Consider the following 17,554-nt stretch of genomic DNA (forward strand, 5'->3'; position numbering starts at 1 on the left):
CAGAAGGTTGAACTATCTATTCTTCATTTCTTCAGTCGATAATGAAACATCCCCTATTTAGCTTATTATACAGATTCCCAGCTAGAGAGTATATGTCACACTCTTTCTTCAATGTAGCTTTCTTCATATTAATTTCAGTCCAATGGAAAGTGAGCCAAAATGATATGAAGTACCCTCAAAGATAAAGCCACACTCCCTAGATTTCTCCCTTCCAACTTACCACCAGCTGTAAAATGGCTAGATTGTAGCATGTAACTTGACCTCAAGTGGAAGCCATATATTGAAGAGCCTATCAGTCCGAGGCCCTGGGTGATCACGTGGAGTGGAGCTGTCTGCAGCTCCTAGACCACCTGCTCACTTCTGGACGGTTACATGAGTGAGAAATACATTTTCATCTTATTTAGCCAATGTATTTTGAATGGCATAATTGCAGCAACATCACCTATACTCTAGCTCATTGTGTTTCAAAGTACTTGTCTATGAGAAGATAAGGAGCTTGTGCAAGAATGTGAATCAACGCACTGCTTGTTTCAAAAAGAACATTCTGTTACAAGATAAAAACAAAATTTCAAGGAAAGCAACTGGTGTGCTTAGTGATATAGTTGATTTCTACTCTGGCACCAGCTTCTTGTCTCATGGTGAATCAGCAACAACATAATTCAAACAGGCTATTCATGGACCACATTTTGAGTAGCACTGTTCTGGGTTAATAATTGCCAACATCAACTTAATGCTTCAGTTATACTGTATTCACTACAGTTGAAATTCTCATGTTTGTACCCTAATCAATGAATTATTTCTCCATGTGATGCTCATATTTTTCCCCAAAACTTTGCCTACATTTCTAGCTTAAGCTAATATCTACCATAAACCTTCCCTATTTATTTTAGAGGGGTAGCATAGTGCAGTCATTAAGAGCTTGCGCTCATGAGGGAGACTGCCTGTGCATTAAGCAATTTTCCTAAATTCTCTGGATCTCAGTTTCTTATTTATAACATAATGATTGATAATATTTATCTCATGTGGTTGTTGACAGCATTATATGTTATTTAAAATGGTTAAATAATGCTTTATATAAGAGTAATTATTATTTGATTCCACATTTGCCTTTCTTTACTTTTTGTCCGGATTATTTAGGCAAGATTAGTTAGGCAATTGGAGCAAGAGAAAGAGTAAATCTCACTGATGGATTGCTTTGCTAGAGGTGTTCATCTTGAGAGCAGACTTCTTGGTCCATTATCAGAATGTACCAGCACTATGTGTGGCTGTCTGTCCACAGGATAAGTTTTACCTGACACAGTCAGATCACTAGACTTCTGGCATCTGTGAGTTACTTTGTAGAGAAATAGCTTGGAGTATCCTTAGCCAACTTGAGGATATAGGTTGCCCTACTAGATGACCCGAAGACCATTATATAATTCTAATTTAACACATTTCTGTGTATACTTGCTGCCTGGTTCCTGCAACTCATAAAGCCAATAGTTTCAGTACCACTTACCATTCAGATCTCAACACAAATATCAACTCATGAAAGTGGCCTTCCCTGATGATGATAGTCAAAGCTTCTTCCCACTCTTGTCTCTTTCTGAGTTTCCTGTCATATTTTCTTTGTTATATGTCAGTAGCTAAAATTATTTTCTTTGTGTATATGTTTGTAATAACTTTATATATATAAGTATAGTTATAGTTTATAATAATCCTATCTCAACTAGAATGTAAGTTCTCTGAAGGTGAGGCCTCTGTCTTCTTTATTGCTACAATCCAATACTTAAGAAATGCTGAATGAATGTTTGTAGAATGACTGACTTAGGACAGGCACAGTAAACATTTAGCAATCGGCACAGACTAATTTTGATATATATTTGAAAACAAACATAATGTTAACTGTATAGATATTTAGCATCTAAAACTCCTACAACAAATCATGTATAATCCCCAGTACTTTCTTTCATGGCAGTCCCAGAAGCTAGTTAGTGAGTACACCATCACTTTAGAATTTAAACATTATTTCTCTCATATTGTTATATAACTACTTGATTTATAAAGAACTTCATTTCTGAACTGCATTTTTAGATACAAAGCAATAGGAAGGCGGTTCTCAACCTATACTTCCTGAATTTCCCCACATATAACCCAGCAGAGCAAATCTCAGAGTAGGTGTTCACTTTATTTGCTCAAATGAAGATTTCTTTATGCTTAGCAAAGGTAGAAGAGTGGACTAATTGATTATTCAGTGCCACTGTTGAAAGTCAAAGTCTTATTTGTGAGATCTTTCTCGGTTCTATATGTTCAACTCGGCCACTTATCTTCTTTATTGCAGTGCACATGTCTTTGGCATTCTGATTTCTGCTTGCAAAACAGGTGAAATAAAATGTTCACAGAAATAAGCAGATTTAATGTAAGACTTGAAAAGAGTTGTTGTCTCCAACACACAGGGAGAATATGGATAAGCATGTTTTTGGGGGGAAGAGGATGACACTAGCTAATATCTATTTACACTTTCCCAGAAAGTTGGGATGCTAAGCTGTTACAATACATGCTGTTCCAAACATTTTTATTACTAACAACTTAATTTACATTACTTCAGGTTTTCCTATCGGTGTGTTCCTCAATCTAGGCAGATTGTCTTTCTTTGTAACTACACTCTTTCTATATTATGCTATTTTAGGGATTTCCAGATGCCCATTTCTGTTTTCACCTCTCTCCTGGCATATTTTTCCTTTTGTCTGTTAATCAAAATTTTATTAACGGATGTTTGTATTTTCTATTTTCTGAAAATGTTTGTTCAGACTTTTCCTAGTATGACTTTTCTTATACTGTATGAAAATCTGAATACCAGCAAATATAATGTCTAACTTTTATTGATTACCTTCTATATTCCAGGCATTTGATTGACGTAGATTATTTCTAATCTTCAAAGCAACCTGGCAAGACAGATTTTATTATCCCTTCTTGATAGCTGAGAAAGCTGAGATGCAAGGTGTTTTATTTAGACCCTGCTGAAGGTCACACAGCAAGGTAGTTTCAGATTTAGAATCCAAATCTGGCATTGTCTCTGCAATTAAATTATGTGTGTGTATGCACGCACACATGTGCATGTGAAGTTTTTGACAATGATTATGAAGGGTAAAGGATCTTCTCCCAAAAAAGCTAAGCATTTAATTGCACTTTCTTATTTTGCTCTATTTCTATTGTTTTAAGTCAGAAAATTAGAAAGCAATTATTTCCCTTTTCATTCTGCAATCTGATTGTTCCCTGTATAACTGAACTGCAATAGATATTTACTGGTTTAAGTATCTAGCACTGTAGATATATTTAAACTTCAAAAAAGGAATTCAGTTAAAATTGCTTTAGGCAGTCTATGGTTACAGTGCCAGTCCAGTGAAAATGCATGTAACTCAGCTGTCACACAGGTACAGGTGATGCACGTGGTTTTTGTATGTAGAATATATAAGGCAAATTTACATTTAAGTAAACATAAACAAGCAGGCAGAAGATTTCCTGAAGCAATGAAAAAGACTTAGAAAGGGCAGTAAAATCTGATGAAATTATGTTCCTTACCAGGGCAGAAGCACCCTTGGATATTTCCCTCCAAATAAGTAAAAACTGCAAATTTGCAATCAAGCTAAAAAGAACATGGATTGAAAGAATGTCATACCATTTACCTTATTATAATTCCATATTTTTATAGAATACATTAAAATAACTTTTGTTCTTATACCTAGTTACTCAAAGTCTACATTGCCTTTTTGCTACTAAAAATTTGCTTTGCTCACTATTCTCCACATCCTTCACTGGCAAGGACATCATGGAATTATCAATTCAAGATTGATTATCCCATCCAGGTCATGTGCCTATCCTAGAGAACTAGGACATTTCTAGACCTTAATATATGAAACTTTAAAAATGCCCAGTACTCATGATAGAAGGATTATTTTACTAATTACAAACATTTCAGAGGCCATTGGTTTGCTTTTCATTTCCCTTTTGCTATTCCCGACTGTTTAAAGAAGAATGCTATAAAAGGCATCTTTTAAAACCTGTTTTTCCTTTCCAATTGGGCTGTGTTGTTTCTAAATTTTTTCTGGTTATTAAGTCTTGCCCTGTGTATGTCTGTAAAATGCCTTTTCCAAGTTGTATTGTACAGGGTGGTGACTTTCAACCTTTGTCTTTCAACATCATTTAAGCCTAACATAATCCATGTACACTGATGAGGAGGTTTAATAGATTAAGGGTGCTTATTCTCAATGCTCCAATCAACAAATCTTCATGGAAAAACTGAGAGACATCTTTATGAAGGCTTGAACTCTCCTTGTTCTCTATGTAAAATCCATGCAGTCCCTCACTTCTTGGGAAAGCATTCCTCGTGTGAGTACACTAATCCATAATAAATGCATTCGTTACAGAACTCCTGTAGCACTTCATAGACTGATTTCTCAAACTTTTCTACCAAGTACCCTGAATTACAGAGGTTTATAATGCCAGCCTCTGGGGGTAGGATTGGATGGAAAGGAGACTGTGGTTCTGTGTCTGTCTAGAGTGACAGCTTCAAGAGTGCTGCTTTAGACACAAAGTGTTTCCAATTTATCCTAAATGTCTATCTATTCTTCACCATATTATACTCATGTTTATTTAAGTAAGTTAATGCTACTGGTATTTTTCCATGAAGTAGTCTCATAGTAAAATTGACCCCAAGGGAAGGTGGCATGTTTACTTTCTGTACTTCTATCTTTTTTTCTTTTTCTTTTCCTTTTGAGAAGGAGTCTCACTCCATCACCCAGGCTGGAGTGCAGTGGCGCTATCTCAGCTCACTGCAACCTCCACCTCCCGGATTCAAGTGATTTTCCTGCCTCAACCTCCCAAGTAGCTGGGACCGCAGGCACATGCCACCAGGCCTGGCTAATTTTTGTAGTTTTAGTAGACACAGAATTTGACCATATTGGCCAGGCTAGTCTCAAACTCCTGACTTTGTGATCTGCCTGCCTCGGTCTCCCAAAGTGCTGGGATTACAGGAGTGAGCCGCTGCACCCGGCCAGCTCTATCTTTAAACTAATGACTGTGTACTTTTGAACGTAGTCCCTTATGTTATTATTTGTGTTTTAATGAATATCCTGGCAGGGAAAAGAAAGCCAACTCAATAAAATGAACTATATTTTTAAACACTTATGAATCAGTTGTTCTAATATAGTACTATTCACTCATATATGACATTGAACTTATCAAATGTTTCTGTAAGGCAGAAACAAAAAATTCAATTTCCTTTTTCATTATTATACTTGGATTAAATGCTCAAATATATTTTATGATGATTTTAATTTAGAAAGTATTGTCACTTTATTATATTTTTAAGGGAGCTATCTGCAAGTAATTTTTTTATGCCTGAACCTTAATAAGTGGTTTATGTGGGGAATTTGATACTTGACAAGAACATGTTTCCAATTGATTACCAGGGAAAACAATCCAAGACTTAAGTCATCATTTTTGGATGTCAGAATGTCTGACAGCCTCATACAATCAAAATGTGGCTTCAGTATAAATTAAAGAATCAAAATCATGATAAATTATTGCCATCTTTGGTGGAGGAGATATTCCTGAAAGGTATAGAACTTACTATTGCTAAGTTAGGAAGAAAAAGATAACATGGCAAAATATAAATTTAAATTTTGATTAGAAAAAATATTTAAGATAATAATGAAATCTGTCCTCTCTCATCATACCGACTTAATTTCACTGAAAAGACTAAAAGATGAATGAATTAAAGTGAAAAGTGCTATTACAGAACTCCTATTCCTCAGCAATGGGGGTAATTAGTCTCAGATCACTCTTTCATTATTCTCAGTCTCACTCACTCCTACTTCGAAGGTCTTGCTTTTCACAACCATGAAGCTCTTCTGGGCTTCCCTTTCTCATAGGTAGATTATTGTCCTATCTTCAGCACCTCCCTATTCTTCCCTGTCCTGAGAAATGGCTTCTGGGATAATCTTCATTGACTAACATTTTTTTAAGTCACTTCATTCTCAACTTCAGAGCCTAGAGCTTGTTGTACCTAATTGCCTACCAAATTCAAATTACACTGGCAGCATTCAAAGCTTCCCCCACTGACTTGTACCTGCTTCTATAGGTTACTTACCATTACATCACTACTTACTATCTGAGAAACAGATGTGCCACTTTTATTGTTCTTTGTACACACAGCCCTCTGTTTTTGGTTATTCTTTAATGATATTTTGAAGACAGTGGCTATTGTACTATGCTAGGTTCCAGGGCGCAAATATGAACCAACAACGTCTCATTCTTCAAGGTTTGCAGGAAGAGATATACGACAGGCATAAGTGTCTGAAATACTGTGTGGTAAGTGCAGTAATATAATTATAAATAAGTTATAGGGTGGTAAAAAGAGAAATAAATATGAAGACAAATTTGTAACACTATTTTGTTCACATAACAAGCAGTTATTGTGGCTTATAAGTTCCATGAAGGCAAGAACTTTCTTTTGATTATGTAGGTACTTCAAAAGCGTAGGTTGAATAACTGTCAGCTCCTAATAAAGTAAGGAGCTATCCCTGACATTTCATTCTACACAGAGAGTTGATGATAATAGTATATTTGCTTTTTCAATTGTGAAACCACTATCTTTTGGTTGAAATTACCCTGGAGGAGGAGTAAGAAAGCCTAGGCTTTGGTCCTGACTTGTTCCTAATAAGCCATGTGACTTAGAACAAGGCATTTCACTTCACTGTGTGTCATCCATTTTCTCTCTACAATGAATAGGTTGAACTAGATGTCCCTAATTTCTTATTCTGCTCTCACAGTCTTTAATTCTCTGTGTCAGCATTCCTTCATTTCTTCAACAGACACATACTAATAGAACCTATATTGTGTATGCCACTAGATCTTAAGATTTGTTTATGTCACAGCTATTCAGATTTCATCATTTCTAAGCTGGGGCTGGATATCTTGACAGCTAGAATCAGCAAAGCGATTAACCACCTAAGATTAGTGCTCTGTGATTTACTTTCCCACTTCTTTAACCCTGGAGACATTGGCATGGAGAGAGAAACTTCAGCTCTTTGAGCATTCTCCTGGTCACACAGAAAAGCAGGACTCCACATCATGTCTGGCATGTTTGTTGATAGTGAGACTCTGGAATGACTGAGTGAAGACTGGAACTGAGCTAACCTGACAGTTTGAGAGCTTAAAAGCATCGATTAGTTCATGTGTAAGAATCTGACCTTCTAACTTCCTCCATATTGTGGTTTTTGGTTCCTATAATGAGAATTATAGGAAAAAAACAAAAAGCAAAAAATAAATAAATAAAAAACAAAAAAGAAAGAAACCTTATTCTTTCACCAAAATAATAGTGATTATTCTACCAAAATAATAAAGGACATGAATTAATAGACACCAGTGAGTACAATTTTAAGAGCCTTACACACTCAGGACTAAACTGACAAGGATACAGTCTGGGGATTGCGTTTCATACGTGTCCTCAGTACACATTCCCATGTTAATCACCTTTGCAAGAATCAACTTTCAGTGAGAGACGAGCACAAATGCATTTTGTGCCATACTTATCAGGCTACCCATTGACAGATATTCATATTGCAGGTTTTAATTAGGTGACAAAGCAGCTTCACATATACAGTAGTTGGTGCTAACGAAAATTTACACGAGGAACCAAAGGAAATTAAATAGATGTGAATATTATCATTTTTCACTTTTTCTTTTATTTGTGGTAACAAGAATGTGTGAATTGAAAAATCTAAAGAAAGATAATGGTTGCCTTAGTTTTAAACATGAAATATACTGAATAAGAAGTCACACTGGTAAATACAAAAAAGTACTTTAATGTTTTATTTTGAAACTTTGTAACAATAACAGAAACACACCATATTTATCTATTCTAACTCTCTGGCATTGTGATGAATGGGCCATAAAAAAACCTACCAATTAATGCTAAGTAAAATAAAACTAAGTTCATACTTTATAGAGAAAAGGGTGACAATGCCTATTTTAAAATGGCCTATTATAGACATGAATATGACAAGAGGAGATCACCACCAGGGAATCACACTCAGGATTATGCACTTTATTGTTACTTCACAGCTTGAAGATTTGTGGACATGATGTGTCTGGCGAAGTCCATCGGATTTTCTGCAGTAAGTCAACTGTTCTCAAAAGCTCATGTATCGGAATAATTCTCTCTTTAACTTAACTACTCTATTTTCTATTCCTTGTTTTTCTTCTTAAATATATTTGAGAATATATTATATTTGAGAATATATGATTTTTAGTTAACAAAAATGTTTGCAACTTTAAAGTTTCAGTGAAAAGTAACCATATAAATAATAGAATTCACATAATAGCAAAGGGAGTCTTTCAGTGGGAAAACATTTGCTCATGTATCATTTAAGTACTCTTACAGAAAACTGTATTTTGATAATGGATATGAAAATTCTTAAACGTATATAAACGACAGCAATGATGAAAATTTGTAAACTCTACGTTATCTTTTCTGAGTTATTCTCTCTGTTATGATGAACTTCCTAGGAACTTACCCCTATGATATCATGTGGAATTAAAATTATCAGCACTGGCAAATTATATATAAATATATATTTCTTATATCTTCCAAGAATGATATGATTTCTGAAAGAATAATCCTATACTTTTAATTTCTAATTTCCATTTACACCCCTAATCTACCAGCACTGTATTCCATATTTAACAAACCTTCAATCAATACTTAGAATCATCATGTTTTCCAAATCATATTGGAGCTGGCATATCTTTGATTATATTTATTTTTTAAGAAAAGTGTCACTGATCTCCAAACATATTAATAAATACAATTATCTTAAAAAGTTCAAACAATATCAAGCAATTCAGTTCATCATTTAAAAAAAACTTTTTCCTTTTTCTACAGATAGAGGAAGAGTAGAGATGGAGCTGGAGGCCGTTGAAGCTTTCTATGTAAGCTGTCTAAAATCTTTGTTAATTTGTCTGATTTTTACTATTACTGTACCACAAATATTATAGATATATTTTATATAAACATTTGTGACAAAATAATTGATTTACCATCAATAATTTATCAATTTTATAAAAGTGTGTGAGATCTTTTGAATAACCACCATTTGTGGGACCCATGCTTTGTCTTTATAAAATTCTATTTTGTGTGTGGATATATGCTCAAAATAATTATGCTTCTATCTATTTATCTGTCTTTCTAAATTGCATATCAAATGGTAGATGGTCAAGTAACTTATTGGAATCGTAAATAGAATGTGTAGTTCAATGTAAACACAAATGGTAAAAAGCTGCTTAATAAATTATCAGAATATACTATGACATATGATAGCAGTCAGTTTTAAAACACATTTGAAACATATGATGGTGAATAATGAGAAATCTCTCCACTGGCTTTGAGAAAAAATGTATTTTGTTCTTTGCATGCCCTAGAACATCTAGCCTTACCTTACACATAACAGATGGACAATGAACATGTGTTGGATGCATTTCTGACAGTGTAGACAGAGAGTGGCATGTAATATGATTTATGAAACAAAGAGAAACAAACAGTCTTGAAGAGAGGGAAAGAGGATGACAAAAAGTCTGTTTCACAGTAATTTCTCATTAATGGTGATGCTGCTTTCTCAACCAACTGCTTGGCAGGGGACTATCTGATCTGCTCTCTGCAGCCAGCCTATTGATTTTGTGGGTCGATGTAATCTGATGCATAAAGAGGCAAGAAAATGGGAGGCAACATTGTCCTAGATAACTGCCAAGAAGCAGATAGTTTACATTTGATGCATCCAGGCTAAGTGGCCCCATATGAAGTAGAATTATTAGTAAACACAATCCTAACACTGACAATTCTCTTTTTCAGTAGTTCTACTGTTAGTGAAATATTTGTTACATTTAAAGAAAAGAGAAGATAGGCTTGAGAGATTAACTCTATATGGATACAAGGTAAAAATTGCTTTTCCTTTCTTATATACACAGTGTTGTACATATACATATCAAAGTCTAATTATAAGTCTTAGATTCCAGTGGCTCTAGGTTTTTATTTCTCTAGATATCTACTGTCTAACCATTTTACTGCTGGTTAGTGCTCACACTGCATGCAAGTTAAAATGATTAACTTGGAGAAGACACCAACAATAAAACAACATCTTCAAAGCAAAAATTTTAAATCAGCCAAGCAACCAACCAAACAAAAACCCAGAAAAACAAGCAAAAAATGCAATTTATAAAATAAGCAAAAATTATTGAGGAAGAGAATAAAACTATTGTATAAAAGAGGATTTTGAGTTAAATTCCAGTTTTAATATGTCCAGCAGAATTCTTAACACAAATTATACACTCACAAATTGCTAGTTTCTTTCCTTCCACCCCAGGAGAGTATGTTAAATGTTACCTGCCATAGAGGATCTTTCTGCTCAGGGAAGAGCTCAAAATACTTGTGGGCCAGCTGCACTGGAGGCAGAGTTTGCAATTTCAGGTTGGTCCAGCTCTGCACAAAGTTGGCCAAGTTCACAAAGGTATATAACCCTAGGCGGTCATTTCCATAGTTTGATAAATGGGTCATGAAAATGCTGATCTGAAAGATAAATAAAAATGACCACAAAAATATCATATGCTTAAGCTCAAAAGTAGCAGTACAAGCCCCAGGCAGCACTTCGCTTCACCTTGAAATTTCACAAGAATTACAATGATCTTTTTAAGTGGAAAGCCACACATTTAATTTCAATCACAAAATAACACTTAAACTCACTTTTAAAATTAAAATTGAAATTGAGAGTGTCATTTCCTCACTGTTCTTCAGAAGTATAGTGTTACTTTGCATATCAGTTTTGCTTATTGTGGAACAAATACCATCAAACTTCAATCTAGTAACTTTCAGACCAGTGAAGAATCAATATTAGACCAGTTCTAAAATTAAACAAATTTTCCAGAACTTTTCTGGTGTAGATATGTGTACAGGTTGAAATAGAATCAGACTCAAGAAAACGTGTTTCTTTGTGGTCTTATTAAACGGATTTTATTGCAGTAGAGACTGTAAATGTTTGCACAGAAACTGATTGCATTTAGCCAGAAACTCTTCCCCATTCATTAATCCTCTTACAACTTTTCATACCCCAGTATTAACCCTAAAAATATCACGGCATTTCAGTGTTGTTCTTTTGTGTATCATAGACAAAGAAAAAGTGAAATTAGATTAATTGGTATTGAAAGAGCAACCAAAAATTCAAATGTTGTTACAAACATAATCTAATATTTAGTTTATTAGGCATTGCAGCAGGGATTTTAAAAAATACTAAATAAAAGAGAAATTGCAAAATTCTGATTTAAATTGCAGAGATCGTTTATGCAACTCATAAAAAAGAGAGTTCATTACTTTGTGCCAAGCATAATTTTGTACTTGTTCCTCAATCTCATAATTTAATTATCTTAAAAATTCATTTTACTATTTACTGTATTGATCTGTATTGTAAATGTTTTATAACAACCCAAATATTATAATGGAATAATTTATTAACTTTATTAGAAATGCAAGGCTAAAATAAGGTTATAAATAATAATATTAGAACAAATGTAACATCTGAAGCTGAACAGAAAAATAATATAGAAGAAAAGTCAAGTGTCTCATGGCTAATATTTTGTATGAAAACTCGCTGACACTTTTTTAAGGGTCTATGTTTCTTGGTGTGGTTATTTGGAAATAAAATGGGTTTGCAGAACTATTCCAATGTTAATTTTATTGACACCTGGTTAGATATTAGCCATGCAATAAAGACTATATGCAGACCTTCTGTTCCCATGATCTAATATGTCACTGGATAATTGTAAATGTCTAAAGAGGAGATCTTTTAACTTAAAAAATAATAGAAGCATTATCTTGTACCAGAATTTAGAAAATCTACTCTGGCAAGGCACTGTAAGTTAAAACCCCTCTATAGGTTAAAGACACCTAAATGTTAGTTGATAAAATGGTCTTACTTGAGATTCATATGGAATCATTTAAACAAATACAGGCATATATGTCACTGGTCAATATTACACTGACCAATCTGATAGATATCAGTTCGTTGTTTGAATGCCCTTTTTGTTGTAGAAAACACATTCTCTATTATGTGTCATACTAGAATACTGAAGAAAATATCTGAAGGAAACTTGTTAAAATGATCAAAGTCACACCTCATCATGGTTGAAGGTAGAGAAGAGAATGTGGTTTTAATGTCCCTAACTTACATAAAATCATAGCTAAAATTCATATAATGCTTGTTTACTCTGTACTAAGCAGGATTCTAAGCCCTTTACATAGATGAAAAAATTAAATCCTCTCAACGCTGTTACAGGTAACTACTGCTATTGTCTCCTTTTATAGATGAAGAAAATGAAGCACAGAGCAGTTAAGCAACTTGTTCAAGTTCTACATCTAGTCAGTGGCAGAGTAGGAATTTAAACCCAGGCAGCCAGATTCCCAATTCTGACATGTAACTGAAACTTTCGCCAAAACATGTATATAGATTGAGTTTGACATCCATCATTTTTTCCTTTTGCCCTTTTCAACAACAACAAAAAAGCAAGACAAAGAACATATTTTTATAGAAGGTAGTAGAAAACTATGTAAGTATTATCTTGGCAGCTTAAAGTTTTTGTTTTTCTTTTTACATTGAAATGAAAAAAAAAATTTTGGAAACCTTAAATGAAATATTTTAAGACAATGAATTATAGCATCTGAGAATATTACTAATAGACTGCAAATTTATCTTTGAAGACAATATGACTGCTATCATATTTCTAGTCCATTTTTTAACCTTGGAATATATTCAAATATTTTATTTGAAACATCAGAAAAGACAATAGATATTTTAAAAAATTATTTATTTAATTTATCTAGGTAGAAATTTAAGTTAAACCCCTTAAGTTAAACCTCTTAATCCCTTTACATTTAAGTTAAACCTCTAAATATTAGTTGACGATGATTTTATTTGAGATTCATATGGAATCTCAAGTAAAATTTAAAACATTTAAACATTTTAAATGATTCCATATGAAGGTCAAGTAAAATCATTGTATCAACTAATATTTAGGAGTTTAACTTAAATTTCTACCTAGATAAATTATATAAACATAACACTGTCCAATGTCAAATTGGCCAATCTCTCACCCTTAAATTCTTTTATCTCAAATAGAAACTTCCCTCTTGGCAGGACTTAGTTACAGAGTTTCTGTAACATAATATCGTATCAGTAGTTGATGACCATGTAATTGCCACTGTTGTCATGAGAACTTCTTGATAATCACCACAAAATAATATGCATTTGATCCCAATAAGTATGCATTTATCTCATGTCACTGCTGTAATTAAGAAATAAGGCAGTGTAAGTAACATGCTTCAGGATAATTATGGTTTCCCAGGACTGAAAATAGTATGAAAACCAGGCTGCCGGCTAAATGCCTGAAGAAATATAATAATGTCCTAGAAATCTACCACCTGCCCTCTTAGCATTGTTATTTTAAGAAGGAATTGTAAGGCACCTGTGAGAGTCTAAAGTCTGACAAAATTATAAATCAGGATATTACTTTGAGAGTATCATAAAGAGTATTTTTATATCATAAGCAGATGTATATTATCATTTCATTAGGGTATTAATATAGACTTTTAAAAGATTTTTGTAGCAGACTGGTTCTAAGTCATTTTTCCAGAGCATTCTTAGGAGGATAAGCTTTGTTTGATGACAAAAAAAAAAAAAAAAGTGTAAAACTGAATGCAGGGCAAATGGAAAATCTGTCTTTGAAAGAAAGCAGAGTCTGGAGATATGTGGTTCTAAGCTGAGGCATGCTGCTGCATTTAAATTTTCCTTTACTGAGAATAAAAACAAGCACCCTGTCCATATTGGTTGCAATCACTGTTGTATGGGACAACATGTGCACATGCCTTACTGGTTAGAAACAAATTAGTGCTGGTATATGGTCAATTGGTTGCACTTTAAGAAAAACAATTCTGCAAGCACAGCTTAACTGTGCATATCTGGCTTGCTAAAATCACCTATTGTGCAGACAGAGCATTTTAAGAGTTTTAGCATTTCTGGGCAAATGGCTTCTTTAAACAAACACAATAAAACCTATTTCAGAGAGTGTAGGTGTATAAGACAAATTAAAAATGGATGTTGTTGAGGCATAAATAAGAGAATTCAAAAGACATGTGGTATGAGATAGTAGCAAATAATTTTTCACAGACTTATGTTGCTACTATTTTTTACTGTTTATTTTTTTTTATATATATTTATTTTGATTATTATTTTCTTATTGCATACTAAAAATAATCTTTCTCAATAGTGTACTCCCAAAAGTATCATCTGGGGAAAGTATGACAGTACTACACGGATAAAAATGGTTTATATATACAACCTACTGAACCTTGAAATATTGCCGCTCAGAGAAATGCATTGATTCAAACAAGCAGAGCTTTATCTTTCATGTGAAAAGGACAGGAAAGGACATCTTGTTCAATGGACACATTGGAGAATAAGATATTCAGTAAGTGCTAATTTCAGTAGGCCAATTGCAGCAGGCTTTCCAAGAGGGCACCGAGGTCCGGGTGCCATTGCTTCTGTCATCAAGCACTCTGGACTGGCTTTATCTTGTTGTTGGCACTTCTACCTATGTTTCTCCCTCAACTCTCAAGGCTCTCAACTTCATTATAACCAAACATAAAACAAGTCTAAACTTTCTTATCTGTTGTAAAAATATACAAGCAAGCTTATGGGCACCTTCATATTCTATTCATTAGAAATATATAGTTTTTCATTAACCTGATTGTCAGATACAATACATATATTCAAAATTTGGAAAGACATTATCTATGGAATAAATCTGTTTAATGATGTATCTAAAGTTCAAGGAGAAAGGAAGTTTTAGGTATCATAATGTATAAATCTTGATGACAGGAAATTGAGTAAATATAACTGAACTTTATGGATAATCCCTAACTGTGGGTAAACACACTGTCACAGGACAGATGGAATGGTGGTAAATAAATTAGGCAACTGGTCATCCCCTGAGTATTTAATTAAAAATTATACAATTAATTTTTTTTTAACATTTTGTTTTTGTCTTATGAAGCTGCCAATATCCAAAATATAAGAAGAGAAGAAAAAAGGGAAGATCAAAATAAAAGTGAAAGGCCTTATTTTATCCACAAAATGAAGCATTGCTCTCCAAGTTGAGTTAGAATATTTTCACTGCCAAGACCAGAAGAGTTTCCTTGCTTTTCCTACTTGTATGACAAATAGAATGGTATTGTAAATTGTATGATCACGAATATCAGTAGCCAGACTATATTATAGAGCATTTTAAAATTGGAATTAAAAATCATTTTTAGAGCATACATTTTTAGTTTAAGTACACATTGAATATTTGGGTATTTAGTCCTGCGTCTTACAGTGCCTTTAAAAGTCAAATCGTTTACAGAACAGTCAGATATTTGGTTCCTAGGAAAAAAATGCACTATCACAAACACAGAAGGAAACAACAGCTTTGCAGAGCAAGGAGAGAGGCACCCTGTTTTAGGGCAGCTTGCTTTGTGCTCATGCTGCAGCACAGTATTTTTCAAGATAGGTATTAAATATTAGCAGGCAGTTTCCATTTTTGCCTCTGTGGCTCTGACAGCGTGCTGCGTTTCAGAATAGTTCAATTGTGTTTAAAAATATGTCCATTAGCTTGTTAAATTATTGATTATGCTTTTAGTTCTCATAAAATGTGAAGGTAGATGGAATATAGGGAAATACATCCCTGATGGCTCATCTGATGGGCTTTGGCATTGTACTCACATTTTTCTTATAAAAGGTAATTTTGTGTCTTTATTTTATTCTAAAAATAGTCTGGAACCACACAAGGGATATTAAGAGTCAGACTAGGCTTAGCATTACTAATATGAGTGCCAATAACACTTCTTGATTTAAAAACACATAACTATTGGTAATAATTGTAGGCAACCCAGTCTTAGGCAACTCTTCAGGCCTGAGCAACTAATAACTTGGTAAGTGTCAACATCTATGTTCTTAGATATCAAAAGTAAGGAAAGTTTGTCCAAACCTAATATAACTATATTAATCTTTCGCTCAATCTAAAAATGGCTCTCAGCTTGTAGTCTACTCTTTGGATACATCACTTTGTTTTTTTAAAAACAAAACACTCCAATGAATCATTGATTAATGATTGATCTTAACATATTATGTTGTTGAATGTTAATGTTAATTTGCTTATATAACTTTACGAAGCGGTTTTATGTGCACTTTTGTTCTCTTACTAGGAGCTAAGAAACTATCTTATTTATGAGAAAAGGAAATGAGGATCAAGGGTTTCAGGTGGCCTGTCTGAGGTTATATAGTGAATTCTACCAAATTCGGCATTCAAAGTAGTCAACAAGCAGATTGCACACTTAATAATTTGTTAAGAGAATAGTTCTTGCATTAAGTGTTATTAAGACACACACGCGCGTGTGCGCAAAGCTGGGCATAGGAATTTAGAATCAGTATTCTTTCTTATTCCGTGGTTCTCCCAGAACTTTGGCGACAAATTCATCAAACTTCCATCTATTTTCTGTTTCATCTTCTTCTATTATTTTATTTACCTAGTAAATTTTATTTATAACAACTCTATATTTCCTAGAATGGATTAAATCTAAAATATCACTTACATATTTTTACTTTTTTGGAAATGAAAATAAAATTTGATATTTTAATATGTATATCTATGCACACACATACATTTCAGCTGATTACTGACTCTAGACACTTCAAGATAACAAGTACTGAAGAAAGAAATGATTATTTCACTTGGAAATATTTTAATTCTCTTGAAGCACTAAAAGCAGATGCCAAGTTTTTTCACAATGGAACACAATAATAGATTTCCACTAAGAAATGTGTTCTAAAAATAAAAAGTAACTCTGATCTTCCAATTTCAAAGAGATACACTTTATTAATTTAGGTAGATGTTTCAAGATTTATTCCTCTAAGAACTACACTTAGAAGGAGAAATAGGCTGGGTGCAGTGAGACTCACGCTTATAATCCCAGCACTTTGGGAGGCTGAGGCTGGCAGATCACCTGAGGTCAGGAGTTCGAGACCAGCCTGGCCAACATGGTGAAACCCTATCTCTACGAAAAATACAAAAAGTAGCCAGGCATGGTGGTGGGTGCCTGTAGTCCCAGCTACTCAGGAGGCTGAGGCAGAAGAATCACTTGAACACTGGAGGCAGAGGTTGCAGTGAGCTGAGATCACGCCACTGCATTGCAGCCTGGGTGACAGCAAGACTCTGTCTCAAAAAACAAACAAACAAACAAACAAAATGAGAAGTAAGAGAAAGAGGAGAGGAAAAAGAAAAAATAAAGAAGGAAAGAAAATAGAAGAAAGAAAGGAATAAGAGAAAAGCAAGAAGAAAGAAAGAGAGAGAGAGAAAGAAAGAAAGAAAGAAAGAAAGAAAGAAAGAAAGAAAGAAAGAAAGAAAGAAAGAAAGAAAGAAAGAAAGAAAGAAAGAA

At 33.8% G+C, this 17,554-nt stretch overlaps 1 protein-coding gene across 1 annotated transcript in view; it reads right to left on the minus strand.

The window, feature by feature from the left end:
- The window catches only part of NDST4 (N-deacetylase/N-sulfotransferase (heparan glucosaminyl) 4), a 300,692-nt gene that overhangs the window by 31,873 nt on the left and 251,265 nt on the right, over positions 1 to 17,554 (minus strand). The window contains exon 8 of the mRNA XM_011948380.1: positions 10,421 to 10,603. Within this exon, the coding sequence (XP_011803770.1) occupies positions 10,421 to 10,603 (183 nt within the window). The remainder of the gene's footprint in view (positions 1 to 10,420; positions 10,604 to 17,554) is intronic.

Source organism: Colobus angolensis, unplaced genomic scaffold (assembly GCF_000951035.1).
Source record: "Colobus angolensis palliatus isolate OR3802 unplaced genomic scaffold, Cang.pa_1.0 Scaffold279, whole genome shotgun sequence".
Lineage (NCBI taxonomy): Eukaryota > Metazoa > Chordata > Mammalia > Primates > Cercopithecidae > Colobus > Colobus angolensis.